Source organism: Aythya marila, assembly GCF_965140915.1.
Source record: "Aythya marila genome assembly, chromosome: 3".
NCBI lineage: Eukaryota > Metazoa > Chordata > Aves > Anseriformes > Anatidae > Aythya > Aythya marila.
In genome coordinates this window covers 20,416,779-20,440,223 of record NC_139044.1, presented here as the reverse complement: position 1 = coordinate 20,440,223, position 23,445 = coordinate 20,416,779, and the positions used below count along the sequence as shown (strand labels likewise).

Genomic DNA, 23,445 nt, shown 5'->3' with positions numbered 1-23,445 from the left:
TGTGCTTTTAGTCATATGGTCTGAATTTTTGGGTAGGCCTGTGTGGTGCCAGGAGTTGGACTCAGTGATCCTTGTGGGTCCCTTCCAACTGGGGGTGTTCTATAATTCTATAATAGCTCCTCCAGTGTTACTATATCTAAAGCAGTAATGTATATCATTGAGTCATCATCAAGCTTATTCTGTTTCCTATTCTAAAGCATAGAATAGCACATCTCTTTGGCAAAGATTTAGGACAAAACATGGTCTGTGATGTTTTCCACTACTGTTAGCATTTTAACTAAAACAAAAACTTCACACCCAAGCCACTGACTTTCCAAAAGACTCTTGTTTTAATTTTATAATGAGTTAATTTCAAGTGTAGGTTTTGTATAAAAGCTATGTAATAGTGTAGATTTACAAAGAAATTCCCTGTTTTGCTTTTATACCTGATTTAAATTTTCCATCTTACTTTGAAGGAACTGTGTTCAGTAGCAGACTTTTATTTTAATCTCAGATACAGTCTCTTTTCCATCTGTCAGTGACTCAATTGCAAATAAAATTTTAAAAGACAGGTATTTTGAATAGTTATGTAAAAAGAAATGTAGAGAAAATTCTAACTGTGAAATTGCTGGAGAGATAGGAGAACTTGGACATATTCCTTGACTCTTAGAAACTTATTGATTCTCATTTTACCTAGTGTGTGTAGGATTTTCTGTTTGTTTTGTGAAAACAGTAACACATACAGGGAGATATGTGTTAGCTCTAGGGTTAAAGTCCAAGTCTTTTGACCTATTTTTCTTGAGGTTTTTCGTCTCCTATCACTTGCTTATTTTTTGCAAGCATAATAGCAATGATCCATTTATTTTTTTACAATACTTTGTGCTGGAGGCCAATTTTAAAGAATTATAACTGGAGTATCAAGGAACTGGCATAGAAATAACTATTCGGCTAGTGGACCGTGTCTTCATGAAGACCTCATAGAATAGGGTTTGACGGAACGTCACCTACAGGTAATCTGTACATTAAAGTGATTCTTCTCTGGAATGGTCAGGTGGACCCTTCAGCAAGAGCGTGCTTTTAGAGGGAATAAAAACATAATGGTAACATCAAACTAAGATTATGACAGTGTTTCAACAACGTATGCTGTGAAAGCTGTTTTTATTCTTTTAGTTCTGGCTGTTGCTCCAAGTCAAAGGATTTGCATCTGTGTTTTTTAAAAGCTGTATTTTAAATCCGAAGCTTTGTTTATTATAGCCAATTTCCTGTGCTTCTAGTGAAGAAGGGCATAAAATGAGTGATAATAAATTGATGCTGAAAATAATAAGAAATTGTTCCTAACCAGGGCAATAAAACACAGAAAATAGATTTTCTCTATTTCTTCCCTTCATATCGTTTGATTTAATTTCCTGTAAATTGGCAATTACAGATCTGTGAATTATAGAAGTGCCATTGTGATGCTATAGTTTCTACTGCAAAATCCTAGTGTTAGGATTTTATTTTAATTGTGTTTTGTTTCTGGACAACAACTTATTTTGCAGAAATTCCTGCCTTAGAAAATTGGATTTATTATTGAACTTTTCAAATTGTGTTCATCAAAATAGTGTTTTTAGAGAAAGATACTGTAAATATGTGAACTATCTTCTGGAATTAAAAGATTTGCTTAATTTAAAAAAAAAAAAAAAAAAAAAAGAGTTGTTTTTGTTTTACATATGTTAGTCTGGAGTTGATCATAGCTGGTAATTTATAGGGGAGGAGGGAAAGGGCCAGTTGTTTTATACAGAAGAGTGATTGTCTTACCTGTGTAACTAATGGTCAGAGATATTTTGCTGAAATTTTACTGCTCTTGCTGAAGAGTATGTGGGCATAGCAAGAGCTTCACTAGACTTCAACTATTATGGCATAAACTGAAGCTTAGGTGAGACACATAACACAGTGTTCTGCTACCTGATGACCTTTGTTTTCAAAGGAAGTCATACCCCACTATGTATGTACTTTTTTTTTTTTAATAAGCTCATACACAGATACATAAAAATCCACCCTTTAATATCATAGTATATTTCAGGTTGGAAGGGACTTCTGAATGTCGTTTTACTCCATCCTCCTGCTCAAAGCAGTGTCAACTATGAGGCAGACCAGGTTGCCCAGGGCTTTTTCCAAGCTGGTCTTGAAAACTCCCAGGAGCGTAGGCTCCACACCCTCTCCAGGCAACCAGTTCCATTGTTTGAAAAGAGTTTTATACATAAATGTATATTTTATTATTGGCAAAATAAACTTTCCTTCTAGCCTCACTTGCTGATTTAATGAAATGTTCTTTAAAACTGTAAACAACATTCTTGTTTGACAAAAATGCCTACTTTGAAAATGGAAAACTTCAGTAGTTTCAGCTTTTAACTGCAGCTTGCTGCCAATTCTATCTCAGATTAGATGATTTTTTCATAGTTCTCAAAATACTTAGCAGCACATGGCAAATAACCAATTCCACGTTTAGGGAGAATAAAACTGGACTAAGAAAGGACAGTTTGGCTGACTGACCTCTGTGCTTTGCTGTAATCTTGTTCTTTACTGAAAAAGGTGAAAGCAGTTGCATTGTCTATTCTGTATCTTTTCTTCCATATTCTTAGTGCTGAAAAACAGCAGCTCTTGTACATAATATTGTTTCTGCTGAGTGAAGTCTTCTTTTCCTTCCTTATCCATTTAGTCTCCCCATCCTTCCATATATCCCTTCTGAAGCTTGCTATATATTGAAAACTTTCTGAAGTAGGCTATAGACTCCTTAAAACTTTTCCATGTTATTGTGTCCATCCATATGGGCCATAATTTCCTAGGCTGAGCATTCTTGGGAAAGCACTCTGAAGGAGTACGTTGGCTCAGAGTTGGACTGACAGTGTTTCAGGGATGCTGTAAACCCTGTAGCCAATGCCTGGCCTTGTTACTTAAGCAATAATAAAAAGGACTTGGAGCCAAAAGAGAGTGAGTTCCAAGGATGACCTTAAGATTTCTTCGTGTCATACCAACTGCAGGTTACAGTATGTCATGTGCAATGTGTAGCTTGAAAGACTTTGCAACTTTGCCTAAGAGGAACATGGGAAGTGAGGAGGCTCAAAGGTCCACCCTACCTCCCGTTTGCACACTTTATTTTGCTGCTTTATGTGGCTGAGCATATGGCAGTATTATGTACATATGTACATATCTACAGATTACAGTACAGTTGAGCTGTGTGAAGTCGTATGATATTTCTTTTGTACTTTTGAGGATCAATATTGTTCCTTGTCCTCTGTGACATCATTCCTAGTCATTTGATACATCTAATAAGTTTTCGAAAAGCTGCTATTCTTAATTGGGATAAAGAACTAGAAATACTTCCACTTTTTGTATTGGTTATAGCTACCTAAGATCCATTATGAGTAGGATTACATCCAGCTATGTAATAATGTGACTTGTTGAAGTTCAGGTCAGTGCCAATGGCTGTTATGTTTGTCCAAGCAGAGAAGCAGATACCTTCAAGTCAATGAAACTCTGGCTATGATAGGGGCGTAGATCCTATATAAATCCTACAAAAGAGGATTTAATTATTATTAGCTTGCCTTGAACCTTCATGTAGGTGTACTAAAACAGTATAAGTCACAACAGTATGCAGCTCTTTTGTACCACTATAATGGCATGGGCAGACACAACTTATAAGCATATTTTTTAATTATGTGATCATTATTCACATAAAGGGATAAAGAAACATCTGAATATTTGCACACAGGAGGAATCTAATAACAAAAAGATGCCAACAACCGAAGAAGATGAGCACAAAGAACACCCACCAAAATAAAGTAGGATGACCAGTAAGACAAAAGAAAGCAAGGTACCTAGTATTAACAAGAGAAGACTACCTCCCACACTTTTTTTTTTTTTTTTTTTTTTTTTTGAGGGAGCAATAGCATAAAATCACCAAATATAAGCAAGGAGAATTTGATGAGAATTTGAGGAAGACATGCTCATTTAAACTCCAGCTCCTCTTGTCAGATGGCTCAATACTTACCAACTTGACCCCTGTGGCTAAGAGCCACCAAGTACCATAGCTATTGGTGCTAACTACGTAGCATCAGTGCTATAATACTATGTGCTCACTGCTACTTTAGCATGGGAGTGTTAAAAGCTAACAGTTCCATGTGTGAAATGAGGACATTTAATACTGTGTAAGAATTGACCATTGCCAAGATGTTTAAAACAGGGCAGATTGGTCAGTCTTCCATCACAGTAACTGATTCCCTGTTGCATATGCACACATATGCACTCAGACTCGTGCACACATTAATTTAATTGCAAAACAAACAAACAAAAAACACTTTTATAAACCTTGAACTGTATTTATTCTTAGTTACTCAGTGGAAAACTATTACTTTAACTCCTGGTTTCTTCTCGTGCACTGGGACTTCTAAATCAGCTTCAGATAACTCTGCAATTTTTCTACATGAATGAAGAATACGTACAGTTGAGCAGGTATTTGTTTAGACATAAGTGTCCTGAATCTGCTGCCTCTTTCCAGAGCAAATGGTTCTCGGTTCTTTGGAGCTTCAGCAGAAGTTTAGAGTAGATTTTTCTAATAGTGAGTTATCAGATCAAGATGAGTGATAGTTCTTTGTTTAATTTTGTTTTCCCACCCTAGAGGACAGTTTTGCAAATATGAATTGATTTGCATTACATATTGTGAACGTTAGAATAATCAGCATTCTGTTTTATCTAAAGATCTGTATTTATGCACTATGATCTTAATTTTATAAATATTCTTTGGCTGCTTGGTAATTTAAGCTTTCTAGGGTATATAAGAAAAACCTGAACAGTGTGCTCTGTGATCAGTTGTCACTGTATTCCAAACAGGTTCATATTCTCATATAAATTAGTGGAAAAATGTATTTGTGTTTTTTATATTATTTTTAAACTGGCAATTTATCAAGTGCTTTTTCTGGGAATTTCAATGCTTATTAAATTTCAGATTATGTATTTTGAGTAAGCTGGAAACTTAAACTTGTTTCCATAAGTATGGCTGCAGGTAAACAACCAATTTTAGTCCAGAAAATAGCTTTTGCTTCTGTCAACATGTTGTTTATTTTCTCCCTGAGATAAAAAGTTCAGTTTTCTGATATTTGTACCGAGATAAAGTCTGTAAACAAGATTAATATAGTGTGGAAAAGGTTGTCAGCAGCCCTGGCAAAGGAAATAAGTTGCCTGTACACAGAACATACTGTAAACTGAATAAAAGTGTCAGGTCCACCATGAGATAATGTGATCATGAACCTCTAACAAAGCATGACATAGGCACAGTCGGCTTTTCTTATAGCCATAGTGTAGAAAATGGATTACTATATTCCAGGGATACCCACTGGAATAGCATGAAAACCTCATTTTGAGATTAATGCAGGATGTAACTCTTGAGAGCTGAGCTACATGTTTACCTATGGTGTTAAAGTAACAGTTTTGTTATTAATCTTAAAATTTAGGAATTGCATATTAAACAACTTAATCATATTTTTAGGCCTGCCTTAGTGAAATCATGTTTCTTGCTCTAATTATTAGATGAATGATAACGTAAACATTGCGTAAACTTTGGTCACTGATTCATTGTTACCACATGTATATGTTCAGCCTCAGTCCACCTAGTAAAACAATAAACTGCAAACGCTGGTAAAGCACTAGGTGCTGCCCCCCCCATGTGTGTTCTGTGCTCAAGAGAATCCTTGAGACAGCAAAATTATGTAGTTGCCCTGATTTCCTTTACTGGGGATTTATATGCCTGCAAGATTTATATGCTTCTTTTGAATCACCACCAGCTAGAAAAGTGACAGTACTTGAGAGTTCCTTGATTTGGCCCCTTGTGACAGCATTTTTAAGGTCAAAGAAACATAATTTAATCAACTATTTTGAAGCCATGGAGCTTTTAAATTTTTTAGCAAGTGTTCTTTGAAAGTTTTCCAGATTTGGAGCTCCAACTGCCCTGGCTTTTCAGAAGATTAGATGAGTAGAGATAGTTTTTTTTTCTTTAAAAGTTGAACGCATTGTTCTTTTAATAAAGTGTAGGCTGTTTTTATCTGTGAATCTTTTGCTTATGTACTTTTGGCAAGCCTGAGCCATGTAAACGTATTATTGTTGAATTTTTGTGGCCTTCTTTCAAAACTGGCGGAACGTCTGACTTCTTTCCCACCTCTGGTCATCTCCTGCATACAAAACTATGTCCAAGCAACAGAAAATCGGTTTCTGCATTCTTTCCAGCAGAAATTCTGCTCTATTTCTTCAAGCATGAGTTTCATTAGGAGGTCCCTAATCCTACTTTTACCTATCCGCATGTGCAGACAAATTAGTTCTATTAAGCAGATTATAAAAATAAAGCTGTTTGTCTACTTGAATAATACCAGAATATTATCATCTACACATTACAGCAAAAGTCTGCAAGTGTTGTCACGCATTCTTAAGATCATGTTTAGATTGAACAAATTATGTTATTTTGGTTTCAGTGTATATAGGGGACTAGACAAGGACTGCAGTATAGTGTGGTAAAAATAATTTTATCTTTGCTTTTTATTCTATATTAACTTGAGTTTCAAATCGTAGTGTTGGGGATGCAAAGGCTGTGTGGGAGTGGTTTTATTAGTATGTTGAATATAATTTTTCAAAACACGAAACTTTCATTTTTTAGAGAGTAAGTGCATCGGGAGTTTTGAAAAGTACCTTAGGCCCCAGACATCTGTGAATGGATGACATCTGATCAGAATTAGACTTAAAAGACCTAAAGACTCAGATTTTACTTAAAAAAAAAAAAAAAAAAAAAAAAAAAAAAAAGAAAAAAAAAAAAAAGAAAAAGCAGGTATTGCTAATTGCATTTGCAAAATATAGACAGTACATTAGATATACAGTGTTTAGTACTTGCAATGTGATTCCTTAATAAACAATCTCTATGTTCATGTGCTGCCCTGTAATTCAAAGACAACTTTTTTTTGCCTATTTTTCTCTTTTAGATAACTCCAGGACCAGGTGGTAGCAGGAAAACAGTTCACTTGTCCCAGGATTCTCTTCACCATGAGTGAGTACTGGTGATGAGACTTAACACTCTTTTTATTACTGTTTGCATTTACAGTGGTACCACTTTCCCAAAGCAACATTCTACAACTGTACAAATGTGATAAGGGATCCTCAGCTCAGTTACATAATGGTCTTTATTTAATAATATTTATAATCCTTTGTAATTCATTTTATATTTCTTAATGAAACATGAAGTGCAGTGCTTTGTAAATGTGTTTTTATTAACCTGCTCACTGTATGCTTTTCTAAAAAGCAGCACCCTTCAGTGCTCTGAAATAAGTTAGATATCAAATGTAATGGGTTGTTTAAAAAGACTTTTATTTTTCTCCAAATTAAAGGATTTCAGAAATGCCGAACTTGAACAAATGAAAATAAAAAAGCCTCGCATTCTTGAATCTTAAAGGTGGTATATCGTTTGAGGAAGAAGGTTATCATGAATTCCGCAAGAAGATACTAGTTATTCAGAAATATGTAAATAGGAAATGTCATTCAGTTTATTTAGGCACTCCCGTGTGCAATCAATGTGAACTGTTATACTGACTAGCTGACAACATTAGAAGAATTATTTCTTGGTAATCTCTTTTGTATAATTGTGGTAAGAAGATGCAAGTTCTCCATATTTCCTATATTTTCCAGATCATACACCTAAAGCACGGGCACAGATGATTAGGAAATAATGTATTTTGGGATACACAGACCACATAACTTGCTAACGTGCATGTTGACTGAAGAGGTTTTGATTCCTTAAGTTATTTCTACCGTGAAGGAATTCAACTAATATTTTATAGTTTTCACTTTTTGTTCATTTTATTAAAACAAATAAATAACAGTAATTTAAGTGAATAGCCAAAATTATAAAGATGTGTGACATAAAGATTCATCCCTCATTACGAGGGTTGTTACTCTTTATCAAGGTTTATTTAATGTCTAAATGCGAAACAAAAAAATATAGCACAGCAGTTTCAATAGAAATAAGTAGCACTAATTTTTTAGTCTGTAATCCATTGATTAGCTACAAACTGGCAGAGTGTTTGTGAAGGATGATTCTACACATACTCTAGTCTGCTGCTCCTCCTTGAACATTTGCTTTTGACAATCAGCTACAAGGATTTTAGATGTAACCCATTATAATTCTTTGCTTCATTAGCTTTCTTAAGATATTGTCTGGATGTGCATAACCTTTTTTTGGGGGGGTCACTAAGATATGCTACTTTTTTTTTATTTCATTTCATCCACTCAAAGTTGTGTGTGCATGAAATCTCTGGTTTTTTTTCAGTTTTTATTTTACAATAACAGTTGAACTATTCAGTGCAGTTGATGAACGTGTTTCATATCTAGCATATTAATGCTTACTAATTTTTATCTCAAAGTATACTTTCAACTTTAATATTGTCATTCTGATTTCATTTCACACTTATTTGCTTTAATCATCTTAAAAGTATGAAAAGGTTTTAGCAATATGTAGGTTTCAGTCACAACTGGTCTCGTATGGTTATGTACTCAATACAAGATTGAGAGGGTGGACTGATGATCAGCTAAGAACTTTCAGATTTGTGATTAAAAAAAAAAAAGTTCAGTAATTTAGATCAGGCAATTCCATGAACTTTGCTTCTTCTCAAAGTTTACTTGTTAAACTAAACATTTTAGTGTCATTAGGTAGCTTCTCTACCATGTTGTGGGGAGAAAAAAAAAGGAGTATTCAATTTAACAACTTATGAAAAAGTGTGACCCAGGTTAAGCTTATGAACTTTGTTTACACTTTTAGAGGAGCCATACAATCATAATTGCTGATAATGTGATGGTCTTTTTGTGTATTATTATAATTGATGGAATTATTTTATCCTTTACCCAAAACCCATTGCTTACTTACAGGAGTAATGTATAGGTACTATACATAATTTCAGATCCCCTTTCTTTGATTTTTTTCCTTCTCCTCTTTATTTTGCAAGTGTCAAGATTTGCCCATGAGTTTGTATAATGCTTGCTACAGCTACATACAGATGTTAATTCAGCTCTTGAGATCAAAGTCTGTATGCGAACCAATATTAATATTCTTTTACTTCTGTTGAAGAAAAAGTCAAAAAGTCATGTTGTGAATTCTTGTCCCTCCATATCAACCCCTTGGTCCAAATTTTCATCTCTGTGAGATAAGGTTGCTAATAGCTAAAATTGTGCAATTATATGTAAATCCACTGAATCTACTGACTTTGAATGTCACTTCAGATTCAGACTCAGACCTGAGTCAGTAAAGTAATGCAACGATTACCAGATAGTCCACAGTATATAAAAATCTTTCCAGCTATAATCATTAAAAAGCAACACCAGGATTAAAGACAGGATTAGTTTTATGTATAGCATGTGCATTATACTATATTAAAATATTATAGTTTATATATTATTTTAGCTTCTTTGAAAAAATATAATTACCTATAAAGCTAGTGGCTACTCAAAAGTGACATTTGTAGTGCATTCTTTCAAAGCTGAAACAGACTTTGAGCGTTCAATAAAAATATCCCATTAAAATAAAGCATAGCCAAAGGCTGTATTTTCCTGGCAGACAATAAAATACCCAAAAGCACGCACAGACTGGTCATATGACAGCATGTGCTTTGTTAGTTATATTGTTAAACCTGTCTTTTCTTTTTCTTCCACAGCCATTGGTTTAGCCCTGGGGCTAGGAAGGAACATAGCCAGGTAAGAACCGCTTTGATCAAAAACAGTTTACTTGAGATGTATTAAGGAATTTAACTAACTGTAATCCAGAGGCAGCAGGCTAATATTTTAAGAGATGATGAGCAAAACAAGTATAATTCCATATTTCCTTGTAAGAAAATTTATTAACAGTGATGCATTTCAAAAAGACCTTTAGGTAATTAAAAATCTTGAATCAGTAACTTAATTGCAGTTGTTGCCTTGAGTTTTGACAGGTTAAATGAAAAATCTCTTATTGCATTTGGTTGGTTGGTTGTTTTGTTTTTGTTTGTGTGTTTGTTTTTAATTTATTTTGTTAATAGAAATATCTCTAAATATTCTGTTTCTCAAAACACTGCAAAGCAAAATGTTTGACTTGCAAAATCAGGAAATACAGAAGGGGGACAAGAGTGGGCAGGCTTCTACAGGATGATCTTCAATTCCATTTTTTTTTAAGATTTCATTGATTAAAAAGACTACAGCACTCAAAAAGGAGCTGTTAAATTTCCATAATTTCTAGCTAAGCAGGGTGTCATGATGCAGATACTGTGTGAGGAAAAGCTACAGGTTTCCTTCCTGAGCCTCTGCAGTGTAGTCCCTAAGAGGCACAAGACTAGGGATGTGCTCAAAGGAATATGAAGGCATTTTTATATTTGATCAGTAATGTAACACCTTAATTCTTTAGCTTGTTTTCAGACATGGAGGAATACCTTTCTTTATGGATGGTTGTAAGGTCCAACCAGAATATATTGTCTAAGAACTTAAAACTGTGAAAATAAATCTGTTTTTATAGTTAATATCAAATGTCCAGTAAAAGTAACTGAATCTACCAATGCACCAAATCTACTGAATGCACCAAAGACTGTGGTTCCATGGTACATTTTTCAGTTGGCAAAATTTGTTATAACACAGTTTATTCAATCAGATCTGTGCCAATTCAGTAGTACATTTACAAATTTAAATAATTTGAAATTTCAAAAGGAAATAAGATGCATAAACTCTTTTAAAACGTTCATCATGGAATGATCCATCATGAACACTTGTAACTCCGCTAAGTCAGAGTTTAATCAGCATGTTCTCTTTTCCATGCCCCACACTTCTTTTAAACTCCAGTGAAACTAAATCTCTGAAAGTTATTTTAGTTGCTCAGAACTGTCAGGGTGGAAAAAAAAAAAAAACACAATACAGTTTAGCTGTAACTTGAGAACTTCTGACATGTTGCAGGAGGCTGACTGACACTTATTTAATGTCTAAACAGACAGCTTTGTGTGATTCACATTTAACTGGCATCATTTTTTGAACATACTTCCTGGTAGAAGAAGTGCAGTAAAAATAGCATTTTAAATATGAGCATGCTTCATCTTGCGGTATCTTTATCCTATTCCTGAAATGCTATAAGTAATCAGATTTCCTAGATTAAAATGAGTCTGAGTGTGTTTTTTGTTTGTTTGTTTGTTTTTAAGTGGGTTTTCTAATATACTGGTTGTCTGGTTGTCTTTCTTAATAGAGTATCATCTTTTCTCAGTTAATAGTAGCTTTAGTTTTAAATGTTACAAGTTTATTTGGTACTACCTAAGAGATGTGGTTTCAGAGATTGTCTTAAGTTCACTCTATTCATAACTTAGACTGAATTCATGAATTCTGAAGTAAATCTTAAGTCATCAAATCATGCATGTGCTACTGGTGCATAATTTTTTTAGATCAGTAAAAGAAATGAGAATGATGTTGCAATGTAATTATGACAATTTTGAGAGCCTACAGAATTCTCACTGAAGTTGTGAAGATCCATACCGTATATAAGTGTTTAATACATCCTCTTTAAATTTATTTCTGAAATTAAAATTATTACATTTGCACACAAGTTCTTAACATCTGGCAGGTGATCTGTATTTTTACATGCCATAATTGCACTTTACTTACCAGAGGGTGCTGATAATAATAAAACTGTTCTCCTTAGCCTCATCATGAGACAGACATACACTGTATGATAGTCATACTGGTAAAACATGTGGCTGCATTTAAATAAGAATTGCAATTGCCCTGATTTGTTGACTCTAAGAAAATGAAAAAAGTATTTTGCAATAATGTATAAAATAAATAAAAATAAAGTGTCTTTATATGTCCTTTGCCTTTAAAAATAAGAGTGTACTAGTTTACTGCATCTGAAAATTGAATAGCTGAAATGACAAGGAGCACTCCCTGTACAACAAGTAAGTATGGTTGGCCAACTCATAAAGTTCGTGACTTCCTAATTTCTAATGGACTTTTAACTGTGTTTCCTTGGATATTAGATCCATTTATCCATAGTCTGTTTTGAAACAATATTTTATTTTATGCTTTATTCAATATATGATTAATATGATTTCTCTGCTGCAACTTTTTGCCTTTTTTGCTGTTACTGCCACTTTACCCATCTTGACAAATGTCACGATGCTGGAAATAGACTTCTGAATATTGGAGATACTCTGAATGAAAAGTCTTCATTTATTTATCTAAAAAGGAGTAAATCAAAGATTGTTCCAGAAGTTCAGTCAGTACTATAATTGAGTGACTTCTTCATTACCCCTGTTTCATTACTATCGTGGGAAGTTATAATAATGTGTTTCTGTTGCTTCTGCAGCTTTCAAATTGTAAAAGCTCCTGAGGCTTAGAAGAGTTTACAACTGTTTCATAATTGCTTAGATACAAACACCAACCTCAATATTTTGTAGGTGTTCCCCAACACTTTTTATTTTGAAAATTTGAGTGTGAAAATTATAAAATTTTTCACATAAGTTAAATGTGACATTGTGAATGGGCTTCTAATCTGCTTTTAGAGTGCTTAATGGTTTTCATTTTCAAGTATTTAGTAATTTGTAATTGGTAGATATTTGTGTATGTATCTTGCAATCTTAGTTACTACTGTAAAATTTTATTAGGTTTCTATCACTTTTAGAGTCTAGGGTAAAACTATTATTGAAAGATTACTCAAAAGACAGGAAAGAGTGGCATTGTCAGGGTAACGTTTCTGAAAAGCAAATAGAGGCATTGTTTGTGAAACTGTTCTGAACATTTTTTGAATAGCTTCAGCTCTTGCGAGACAACCGATCGGACAGAGGACACAAGAAGAACAGCTCTGTAAAAACAGCTAGCAGGTAAGTTAATGTTGCAGCTCTCATTAAAACTGTTTTTGCAGTTGTTGATTTAACTCTCAAATTTTTGTATTAGAAATGACGACATTCTTTTGGGGTATTCTTCATTTTTCTTCTGCTCTTGTGATTTACTTTAAACAATCTCAGTTATATAGCATAATCTTTGTATTACTTACATACATATATATAAATATATATTAGATTTTACTTGAATCTGTATCCAGTTTTACTTGTTAAACTCAATCTCTTTAGTAAACATCAGAATTAAATGGATACCAAAACGAATTTTGTGCTTCTGGCATGTAAGTTAAGTGTTGAAAATGTATGAAATTACCATTATGCATGCATGCATGCTTTTGATATCAAGAAGATAAGTCAAATACTGTAACACTTGAATTGTTCTTATATCATGTTTTGACAACAAAAATCTCATTGTGAAGACTTATTGAAACAAATCTAGTCTATCTTCCAGCTTGCTTCTTCCCCTTAAAAAAAACAAAGGAGTTAAACTTTGAACTGGTAGGCAGTAGTCTAGGAGTCTGTTCTTAGATGTTTTTGGTTTTTGTTGTTTTTTTGTATGTTATCTGCTGAATTTATTCTGCCAAATGCTATTTTAACTCTAGTATTTTCAAAAAATGAGAAATTATGAAAATGTTCCCCTTGCCACACATAGTACCTTACACAATTTTTATGTAAAATACTATGGTTTTGAGTGAGACTATGAACTTGTCTTTCAAGCATTTGCCTTTTAGTGTATATGTGGTTATAGTGAAACTAGTTTTTCATATGATTAAATAATTGTTTTGATGAATAGCTGGAAAGTTGATTCCATGGTTCCCTCAAAAATATGCTCAATAAGTATGAATCTATTTCATTGTATAAAAGTTCTGGTTACACACTTTAAAGTATTGTTTTTGCAAGTGCTGGTCATTCATTTTCAGAAACAGATGCTATGTCTCTTAAGGAAAAAAAAAAAAAGTTTTGCATCAGGTTATTTCACAACAATTATTTGTGTTTTTACAGAAAACCATCATTTTCTCTGTGTACCATGGAAACTTTGTCAGTTCTTGGGAATGACTTTAAAGACTAGTTCTCAGGTTTTTATGGCAATGATATTTTTTATAGTCTGACTGCTGTCTTTGAATATCAAGTAATTATTTATAAGATGTATATTGAACAAATTTTAACACACTTTCAACAGTTCAACTACTGAAAATAAGAATTTAATTTAATTTGCATCATGTGCAACTGTACTTTCTGTCAGGCCAATAACATTTCTAGTGACTACCTTCTTCCTACAGTTTAGATGTTCGTTAACGTAATATTTCACTTTTTATCAAAAGCCGTTCTGACCAAAATAGAGATTGAGTTTCAGATGTATCGGATCATTACGTGACAAATACATACCTTATATCCTCATGTGTTCATAGTACTTATCACCACTCAATTCAAGACAGTTTCTCTGGTATTTCTTTACTTATAAATTAAATTCATAACATTGTGACATATGTAAGATTTATCTGTGGTTAATGTTCAAGGTCGCGTGTGTTAAAAATTAATTTTAAGGTGTCACTTGTACCATAAGGGTTAATCTTAGTTTCACCAGTCTAGACAGAGAAAGAAAATATTTTTGCATAATGAAGTACCTAACAGAAGTTACTATTTTAATAGCAAATATTGTTCACAGTTAATAAAATGGTGAGCTCCAACTCAGTTGCAAGTAAGCATTTCCATTGTTGTGTACGGAATCTTAAAATGGAAATCTGTCATTTAGAATTTGCCTGTGTCCAAATACTTTGAAAACCACTGAACTACGATGATACCAATCAAGTGTCACAAGGTCACACTACAGCAAATTTTCGCTTCCTTCCGAATTAAATAACCTTGCCGCAAATCTTTCACGATTGCATTGTTCTGTATTCATATGCAGTTAAATCTTTTGCTGAATGCAAGTGTTTACTCGCACCTGAAAGTCTGAAGCATTCTAAAATTGACTCTAGATTAGTTGATGTTTTAAACTATTACAGTAGTTGCACTGAGATGAGTAACCTCTTTAAAAAGAGGCAGAGAAGTAGTAGTGGCTGTGACCTTATATGTCTTGCTTTTCTGTTGGTAAATGTGGTGATAGGATAACAGCAGTGGGATAAGAATTGGAAATTCTATGGAATGATTATACTTACCCAGAATACAGTTTAATCTGATTCTCCTACTGCAGGACTGAATTTCTCTGGCTATTTATTTAAATATTTGTCACATAACTGTATTTCTACTGATGGGACTGTATCTTTTCTTTTCCTGTTCTGAAAGACATCATCTCTTTTTTTTTCATATGTATATAAGATGTGTGTTTTTATGCTTGCCTCGATTTTTTTTTTTTTTTTTTTTTTTTTACCCCTTTTGGATGAGTGAACACAGTTCTTGTCTCAGCATGTAGACAATATGTAAATACCTGCATTACGTTAGATCCGTGACTTGTGGAATAATTTATTCTGTAAATACATCAGAAAGGTGTGGAGCTCTAAACACTGCAGAAGTCTGCAGCTGCCTCTCTATAATGGAATATCGCTGAATACTTTCTGAGTAAGGTTTACCATACAGGGTTGCTTGTTAGGTTTCTTCTGTGAAAATTAATAATTATGAGCCAATCCTATGCAAATTAATACCAAGATTTATTACTGGAAGGATAATTTGATTGTTGAGAACTGCTGCTAAGGCTACGGATGAACAAAATGTTAAGGAGGGACAGTCCTGCACCCAAAACTTAGAACCTGGTTAGATTATACGATGCTGATACAATTCAACATGTGATCTTCTGTATTTGACACATTATAAAATACATATCTATTTATGATACCTTTACAGATGAGTTTTAATCTACAAGTGCTTTTGCCATTGATGAATTAAATTGTATACACAGTGCTACATATTACTGGTTTAAAGCTTTTTTTTCCTTCTACAAAACCTTGAAAAAGTTCTCTGTTTAAATTATCTCTTTGCATTAGGACAGAAGCAGTCCCCTCCTATAGCCTGCTGCACTGCTTGAAGGTGCTAATTCTCTTAATTCTGCTTGTTTTCGTCCTTTGCTCTTTTGCCAGTAAAGAAGTTTTTTTGTCTGCATTTTTTAATGTGCTTTGGGCAAAACCAGCCTGGTAAGCTCAACTCACCTATTTAAATTAAATTGGCTGGTTTTGTACAAACCATATTAGGGAATGCTCACATGATTTCTTCCTCCGGCAGAGCTGTGGAGATGATAATCTCCAGCAGATGTGTGATAACAAATAGCTTGGGATAGTAATGTCTTCATCTGGCGCAGTTGTTAGCAGACCAAATGTCTGTCTGTAGCCCGAGGCTGTGGGCAAACAATTGAACATGATTGAGTTATGGTGAGTTAACAAGTTGTTGCTTGGCAGCTGAACTGCCATAGCTGATCGTGTGCTCATTGTTTGCATGCTCCCATCATGAGGAGAAACACATTTTCTTAAGTCACCTTTGTAAAATTTTATAAAAATGAGTTCTACCTAAAGGAAGATTCCCCAGGGCTAAGAACACGCATTTGGTCAGCTGTGGAGACAGAGTTGAACCATATTTTGCTAAGCTGCTATAGCATCGTTATATTGAACATGTGATTATCCTGCTAAGTACTTAGAAGACCTCTGTCACACAGAGGTCTGTGTGCCTCTTAATTTTTTAAGTATTGTCTTCACAATATCCCTATAAAGGTAGGAAGTAGTTTTATTCTTGCTTGACAGACTAACCAGAGTACTTAAGCAACTTACTACTTTGCCTTTGGTTATACAGTCAATGTCATAACTAGTTATTTTTTGCTATAATCTAGAAACATTTCAGGTTGGGAAAACAGCAGACTACTGAGTAAGTTAAACCAATACATTTGTACAATTATTTCCTTTACAGTACATAATGGTCTTGTTCCGTATTTCTTTTTGCAGTGTGTTCCTGTTAAGTATCGCTAATTATTTTATCTACCTTTTTTTTTCTTATTGTACTGTAAGTAGAGTTTATGACACACACATGAGTGGAGAAAAAATGAAAAGAAAATACTACCCAAACTTCTGCTGTTTGCCAGTTTTTTGGTCATACATTGATAATTCCATGTTGGCTTTCCACACTCAAAAATTCCCTCAGTGATCTTTAAAAGGCAAAAAGCTATTTGTAATTCTTACGTAGCTCAGTCCTGGCTTGAAAGTAGGCTAAGTCATACTCACAAAAGTGATTTCGTGGTGGTGTAGAATTATACTAGTTAAGTTTAAACTAGGTAGTTGATGCTGTGCTAACTATTCTATCAATGTAGCGGCAACTTAGGATGAACTACTTCTTGTGGCTGAAAAGTAGACCATAACGTGAGGTGGAACCTTAATTCTTATTTAAAACTCAATAGAAGCACCTACTGAGCAATTTCTATAATACACATGGAGGATGGTGAGCCATTCTTCCAAAGGTAACCTGTTGTGGTTCTGTTTTGAGATGGCAAGAATTCCTTGAAGCCTGCTCTTGCCTTAGTAGATAGCCCAGGCTGAAATATAGGTCTTTGTAGTGTGAGAGACCTTCTGGAAAGAAGACTGAAGTAGTTCAAGAAGTGTTATGTAAAGGAGATGCTACTAAATAGTGGTAAGTGTCAGTTAAACAGAATGTTAATTATGACTTCCCCAGGTTTTCTGCAACTGCTTCACTCCTTTTCTTAGGTGTTCTCAATCCAGTTTAATTATGTGTCTTGTAAAAGATGATGTCTCTCAAGAACATATGTTTGTGCTTTTTACTTTTTATGACTAACAGTATTCTCTTAAAGAAAGTACCTAAGAAGAAAAATGACAAGAGAGCTGATGAGAGTTTTTCAAAAGCGTATTATTGCTCTGGTTAAAAATATGAATTTCAGCCTTCCCCAGTTTGGAAGGGAAACCGTTATTTGTACATTTGTATAGCACTTGTTCATTTTCATCTGATGATGTAGATATGGTATGTTTTTAAACAGATGTGACAAGTAGTATTACAGCTGCTCTTTATTTGATCTTCTAAAGAGACAAAGATGTGCAAGGATTCTGTCTGCTCCCTCTTTCCCACCGTGTCATCTGTTGTTTGGGAAAGAGTCCTAATTTGCAGCAGATACAAAACTATTTGTCGTGTTGCAGGTTTGCCAAAAATAAATGAAACCATTAATTACTACATTTTTTGAGCAGCTGTTAATAGATTGGAATAAGAAAACTGTACATTAGACTACTGGTTAATTACAAGAACTGTAATTGTTTAATGTGGCTTTTGTGGAATGAAATTACAATACCAGAGGAGGTAAATTCAGCCTTTTTTTTTTTATTATGATTTTAAATTAAACATGAAGAAGTGCACGTAGTTACACTATAATAAAACTAAGGAATGCATAGCTGTTTTATTAGGTGATTCACTTTTGCTATCACGTGAACATATTCCCAACAAAAATACTTTAAAAGGTAATATTTAAACATGCCTTTTAATTTGAATGTACAACTATTAAAGGTAGTGAGTTAATATCTTGTAACCCTAAAGCTAATAATGCAGGAGATCCAGATACAACAATAAAATCCAAATGTGTTTACATCATTAGAAATTAACTACTAAGCAGTTTTATCTCCTCTTTGGAGTGCCGTGAAGCAGTAACTCTACAGTTATGATTCATGTTTAATAGTATTTGCAGTTCCAGATTAAATTATGTGAATGTTTGAGGACACGTTGCTTTCTTCCCCTGCTGTCACCCTCAGGGACAATGTTATTCTATCAGTCTCCTCTTTGAGAAAAGACAGTGCCATTTTGGAAGAGGGCAATTTCTCTTTGAGTTTTCTGCACTATGGCTTTATTTTTAAGATTGTGAAAAGACTTTCCTTTGTGGACAGGGGAGAGAGCAGTTTGCTATTTCAAAATGTAGTCAGTATGTGGTGCTTTGGAGAGATTTAGTTGTATGGAAATATTTTTTTATTGGTTCATGGATAGATTTAAAATATCAATTAATAAAATCGACATTAATCACTAATTGTCTTAAAAGTATCATACCATTTTAACTCAGCCCCTATGAGTACATTTCCAGAAGTAGCAGAAGATTTGAAGAGACCATACTCTGTTTTGGAAAATACATTCTTTGATATGCTCTGAGTGGTTTCATTGCATCTGTAATGCAAAACTAAGTTTTAACTACAAAACCACAAGCAGAATTTCATTGTTACTACACTAAAAGCTAATATAATTTATAATATTGTACATAAATAGGCTCCTAAGTTATATACATATATATATATTATTTAAAATTGAATGGGAGGTATACATGAATGTATGAACTAACAGTAAGTCAATTAGTCATGATTAAAAAATAAAAATAGAGACAGTGAACCTCCAGAAATGCTGTACCTCCACATCTTCCTTATGTACAATCTGGATTGAATTTTGCCCTGGATGAATTGACAGCAAATTTCTATCTGTCAAATACCTGAATTTCAGCAAGATATGCTTGTTTCTCACACCTGTGTTTTGTTCGTTTTTTTTTGTGCAGCTTGCTTCAGTTTGTACTCCACAACTCAAGCTTTGTTTCAGTTCACCTGTTAAAATGCTAATGGCATAAGGATAAAGTTCATTTGGGCTTCAGAGGAGCTAAGGCCCTTCCTGCTATTAAAGCTTAGTGCAGGAGCAATGCACAGTAACTTGTGCTGTAGTTCTGCAAACTGTTTAGTCTGTTGTTAAGCAACAGTGCAATCAAAAGAGGCCATTTCATGTTCTGTTTTTCCAGCACTCATTTGTCCCAACATGAACATACATGCAGTCATAGAAAGACTCATGCTGGGGAAATGATTTCTACTAGGATGATCCAAAAATTTGGATCCTCTCTGATTCCCCATACAGGTACATGAAAGCTATATACCACTGATGTAAAGATAGATAGCCATGTGCTAAGGAAGGGTGGGATTGCATCTTTCTGTTCTTACTGTAATTTAAACTGCGTAAGTTTCACATCGAGTTTCTGTTGATCTTGTAGGGATCCCTGGAACTCTATATATAAAGCAGCAGCCACTGGTGCACACTGACTCAAATTCTGAGCAACAGGTGCAGGCACACTGACTTCTGTTCAAACTGGGGTTTTAACTAAGGAGAGGAAGAGTAATGAAGAAAATACAATTAGCTTGTTTCATATTATATAGAATTTCCATGTTTTTTTCGTTTGTTTGGTTGGTTTTGATATTTTGAAACTGATCATTTATTGTAATAATACATTTCAGCCTATTTGGAAATTGTTGTTCAGTAACTGTTGTAGCTTCCAAAAGGCAGAAATAGACGGTATTCAGCATGCTGATTTTTGGATTTTGTGTTGCTAAGACTTCTGTTACTTTTTTTTTTTTTTTTTTTTCAGAAATGTTAATACTACCAATTAATACAGAGCAGGAAGAGATAAGTCAGTGTTTCTAACTTTCTCCTACCTCCTCTTCTTTGTCATTAGAAAGTCTGATTTTGCATTTGCTCCTACATATGCAGGCCCCTTATACTCAATGGGGTTTCATGACAGCTACTAAGATGAGTGGGTGCAGAGAGTTAGGAAGCATAATTTGCTTAATGTTCAGTGTCAGGTTTAGGTTTTTTTTTGTGTTTTGTTTTTTCCCTTCTTCTCTCCATGCACACAATTATATATTTGTTTACAATATTATTGTCAGATTTATAGGTGCTATCTTGGCCAGACAATCAGATTGTTTAAAGAGTTGTTTGTCAAGCTTAGTATTAAAAATATGGAAGTAGAAGAACTGAGGAGAGTGAAGCTGTGGTCCAGCTTCAGGATTGTTTTCTTGGAACCAGTTGAAAGGCAGTAGGTTAACTACTGACTGCATTGTTTGTAATATGACAAAAAGCTTCTGGATCACTGGTCTAGATCTAGGTCTGAATGGCCAGCTGAACATCATTACGTTGTGCTGGCTGTTTACTTGCATGAATTGAATTACTGGTCTCTCACAGTGGACCAAATACAATCCAGTTGTCCATACTTTCTCACCTTCTCCACACAGAGGCAAAGGAGGAAATTGGCATAAAAGTTGAGTGCTTTCAAACTTATATTTCCCTTGTTCCATTTTTAAGTTACTATGTTAGATATTTGTGATGGATTTTTATGCTGTTAATTCATGTTCTGTACCTGCTCTAAAAGAGAATTTTGAATGTGGTACTAATGCTGGAATGTTTTAACATTATATGAATATAATCCAGAACTGTAGGTAAGACAAGTTTTGCAAGTCTTTTCAACAACATAACATTTGTCCTGTACCGACTATATTTAGTCATACTTAGTAAACAAATACGTATTCAGAAATACCTGGAATAAACAGTGTAGCTGAGTAAGCTATCCAGTCCTTCTGTGAAAGTATCTGTTCAAACCCATGGTTATTGCTTAAGTCAAAAAAGATGTTTTCCGAGTCATTTCAGAGATAGATCAGGACCCATATCTTTTGGATATTAACGATGTTGTCACAAGATGAAGAGAGAAAAAAAAAAAAGTTTGCTTTAGAATTTGTAGAACAATATTGCCCTGTAACAGAATGGCATAATATTACCACAACCTGTTTCCTAGCTACATTTTCTAATTACACAAATATCAGCATTACTATTTTTTATCAGGGGTTCTTCAATTCAAAATAATACTGGAACATCCTGTCATAAATATTTTGAAATATTCTGATATAAATATTCATTTCCTCTCTTGAAAATGTGAAATCATGTGATTTGTTGAAGAAAGCTGTAGTTTTAGCTGTTTAATTTTTAACAGAAGTGGATTTTTTGATTTTATTCCCTCCGTGTTCCTTGGTGACTTGTTCATACACCAAGATATTGGTTTGGATTTGCCTTTGTGTAATTCATATACTTTTGATCAATTCCAACTCATGCCCAATTATATTACACTAAATTAACATAATTCAACAGATGTTGATATTTAAATGTTTTCTGGCATTCACATCTTGGACAGCTGTCTTAGAGCTTGGGGAAAAGGCAAACATTTAGAGTTAAATGCTGAACATATGCTTAAATTACTAATTAGAAACAAGAAAAAACAATGCATTATCCTTTCTGAGGGCAGTAGGCCTCTAATAGAGAACAAAATTTTACAGACTCTTGATTCACAAAGTACAAGTGACTTGAGATTAGGTGTCACAACATCTATAGTAGTATAAATCTGTATTTTCCATTGTGTTTGCTGTGTCTGTATAGAATTGCAGAGTTAGATAAATTTTGGACTACTTATATGACTACTTAAATGACACTTAAAAATGCTGAAAAAGATAGCACAAAGGATTAGGATACAGATAATCTTATGAGGACAGAAGGAAATTTTTATTTTGTTCATTCGTAATAAGGTTGCAATATAAAGGTATGTCACCCTTACGTTTAAAGTTATGTTGTGAACAGATTGGCTTAGTATGAAAGGAGTTTGACAGAGTTGCATTGTTTTATCACATCTGTTTAAAATTTAATGAAAGGAAAATACAGTGCATAGCTCTTGTAGTTAATGTAATATTTTTCACACTTGTGGAGGCAGATGCTGCAATCTGTTCTATAGATGATATCATTCTTTAGACAAGTTTGAAGAAATGTTCAGTGTTTGTAAAGGAAGTAGAGGAATCAAGTGTGGCACTGATTTCACGTGAATGGTGTCTGAGAAAGTGATACCAAGAAGAAATCCATATTCATCTTCATAACCATTAAAAATTAATGTTTATGCTGCAAATGACATTTATTTCATTGTTATTTTGCCAATTCTTTAGCACTGAATAAAGTTTCTGTGAAAACTTTTAACATATTTTGCAGACAAGACTAATTTGCAGCAGTATTGGTCTACTACTCCTAAACAAGAGAGAAGTAGAGGGTGAGGGGTGTTCTTTCTATAACCTCCATAAAGTTAGTGTAAGGGAATGTGTATACATTGTGAACGATGTTACATATTAAAATCAAAATCAAGCAAATGGGAGATATTTAAGTTTCTGATTTGCAGGAACCTGTTTCCTGGTGCAGATTATAATCAATGCAGATTTTGCAAGTTCTATAAAAGCCACAAAATCCTTCTAATGCACCAGAAGAGTATAATGGAGGTAGAGGATAGACCTCAGGTATACTTGGAACATATGATCTCAGCCATACCATTACCAAATGTATTTTTTTCTAGAAGATAGGTTAATTGAAGAAGGTTCTGAAGGTTTACCAAGAATGCAGCTACCATGGTAGCTTTAGTGTAGACTACACTATAGTGTAGTGCGGACCATTCTGGCGCTTAATACGTTGTGCCCAGAATAACACCAGGCACACATGCATGTGATGTTTCTATGACAAACAACAAAATAGGTAAGTCAGGTAAATTTATACTGAGTGACATCTCAAATACTTTTATCAAAATGTTACTGGACTGTTTCCCAAGATTGCTCTGTATCATTACACTAAGATCTGGAGTCCTAAGCTTCACTGTTGAATGAACATTATATTGTTATATTGCTCATTCTCATTTGTTGTCATTTAATCCACGGAAATGACCTCACAGCAGTGTCCTGCATATCTACTTGAACTGCACATGCACTGTAGG

The 23,445-nt window shown here is 34.0% G+C and overlaps 1 protein-coding gene across 1 annotated transcript in view; it reads left to right on the top strand.

Moving 5' to 3' along the window:
- Window positions 1-23,445, top strand: part of GPATCH2 (G-patch domain containing 2) — a 117,710-nt gene that overhangs the window by 70,860 nt on the left and 23,405 nt on the right. The window contains exons 6-8 of the mRNA XM_082757730.1: window positions 6,981-7,045; window positions 9,699-9,738; window positions 12,799-12,869. Of these exons, the coding sequence (XP_082613856.1) occupies window positions 6,981-7,045; window positions 9,699-9,738; window positions 12,799-12,869 (176 nt within the window). The remainder of the gene's footprint in view (window positions 1-6,980; window positions 7,046-9,698; window positions 9,739-12,798; window positions 12,870-23,445) is intronic.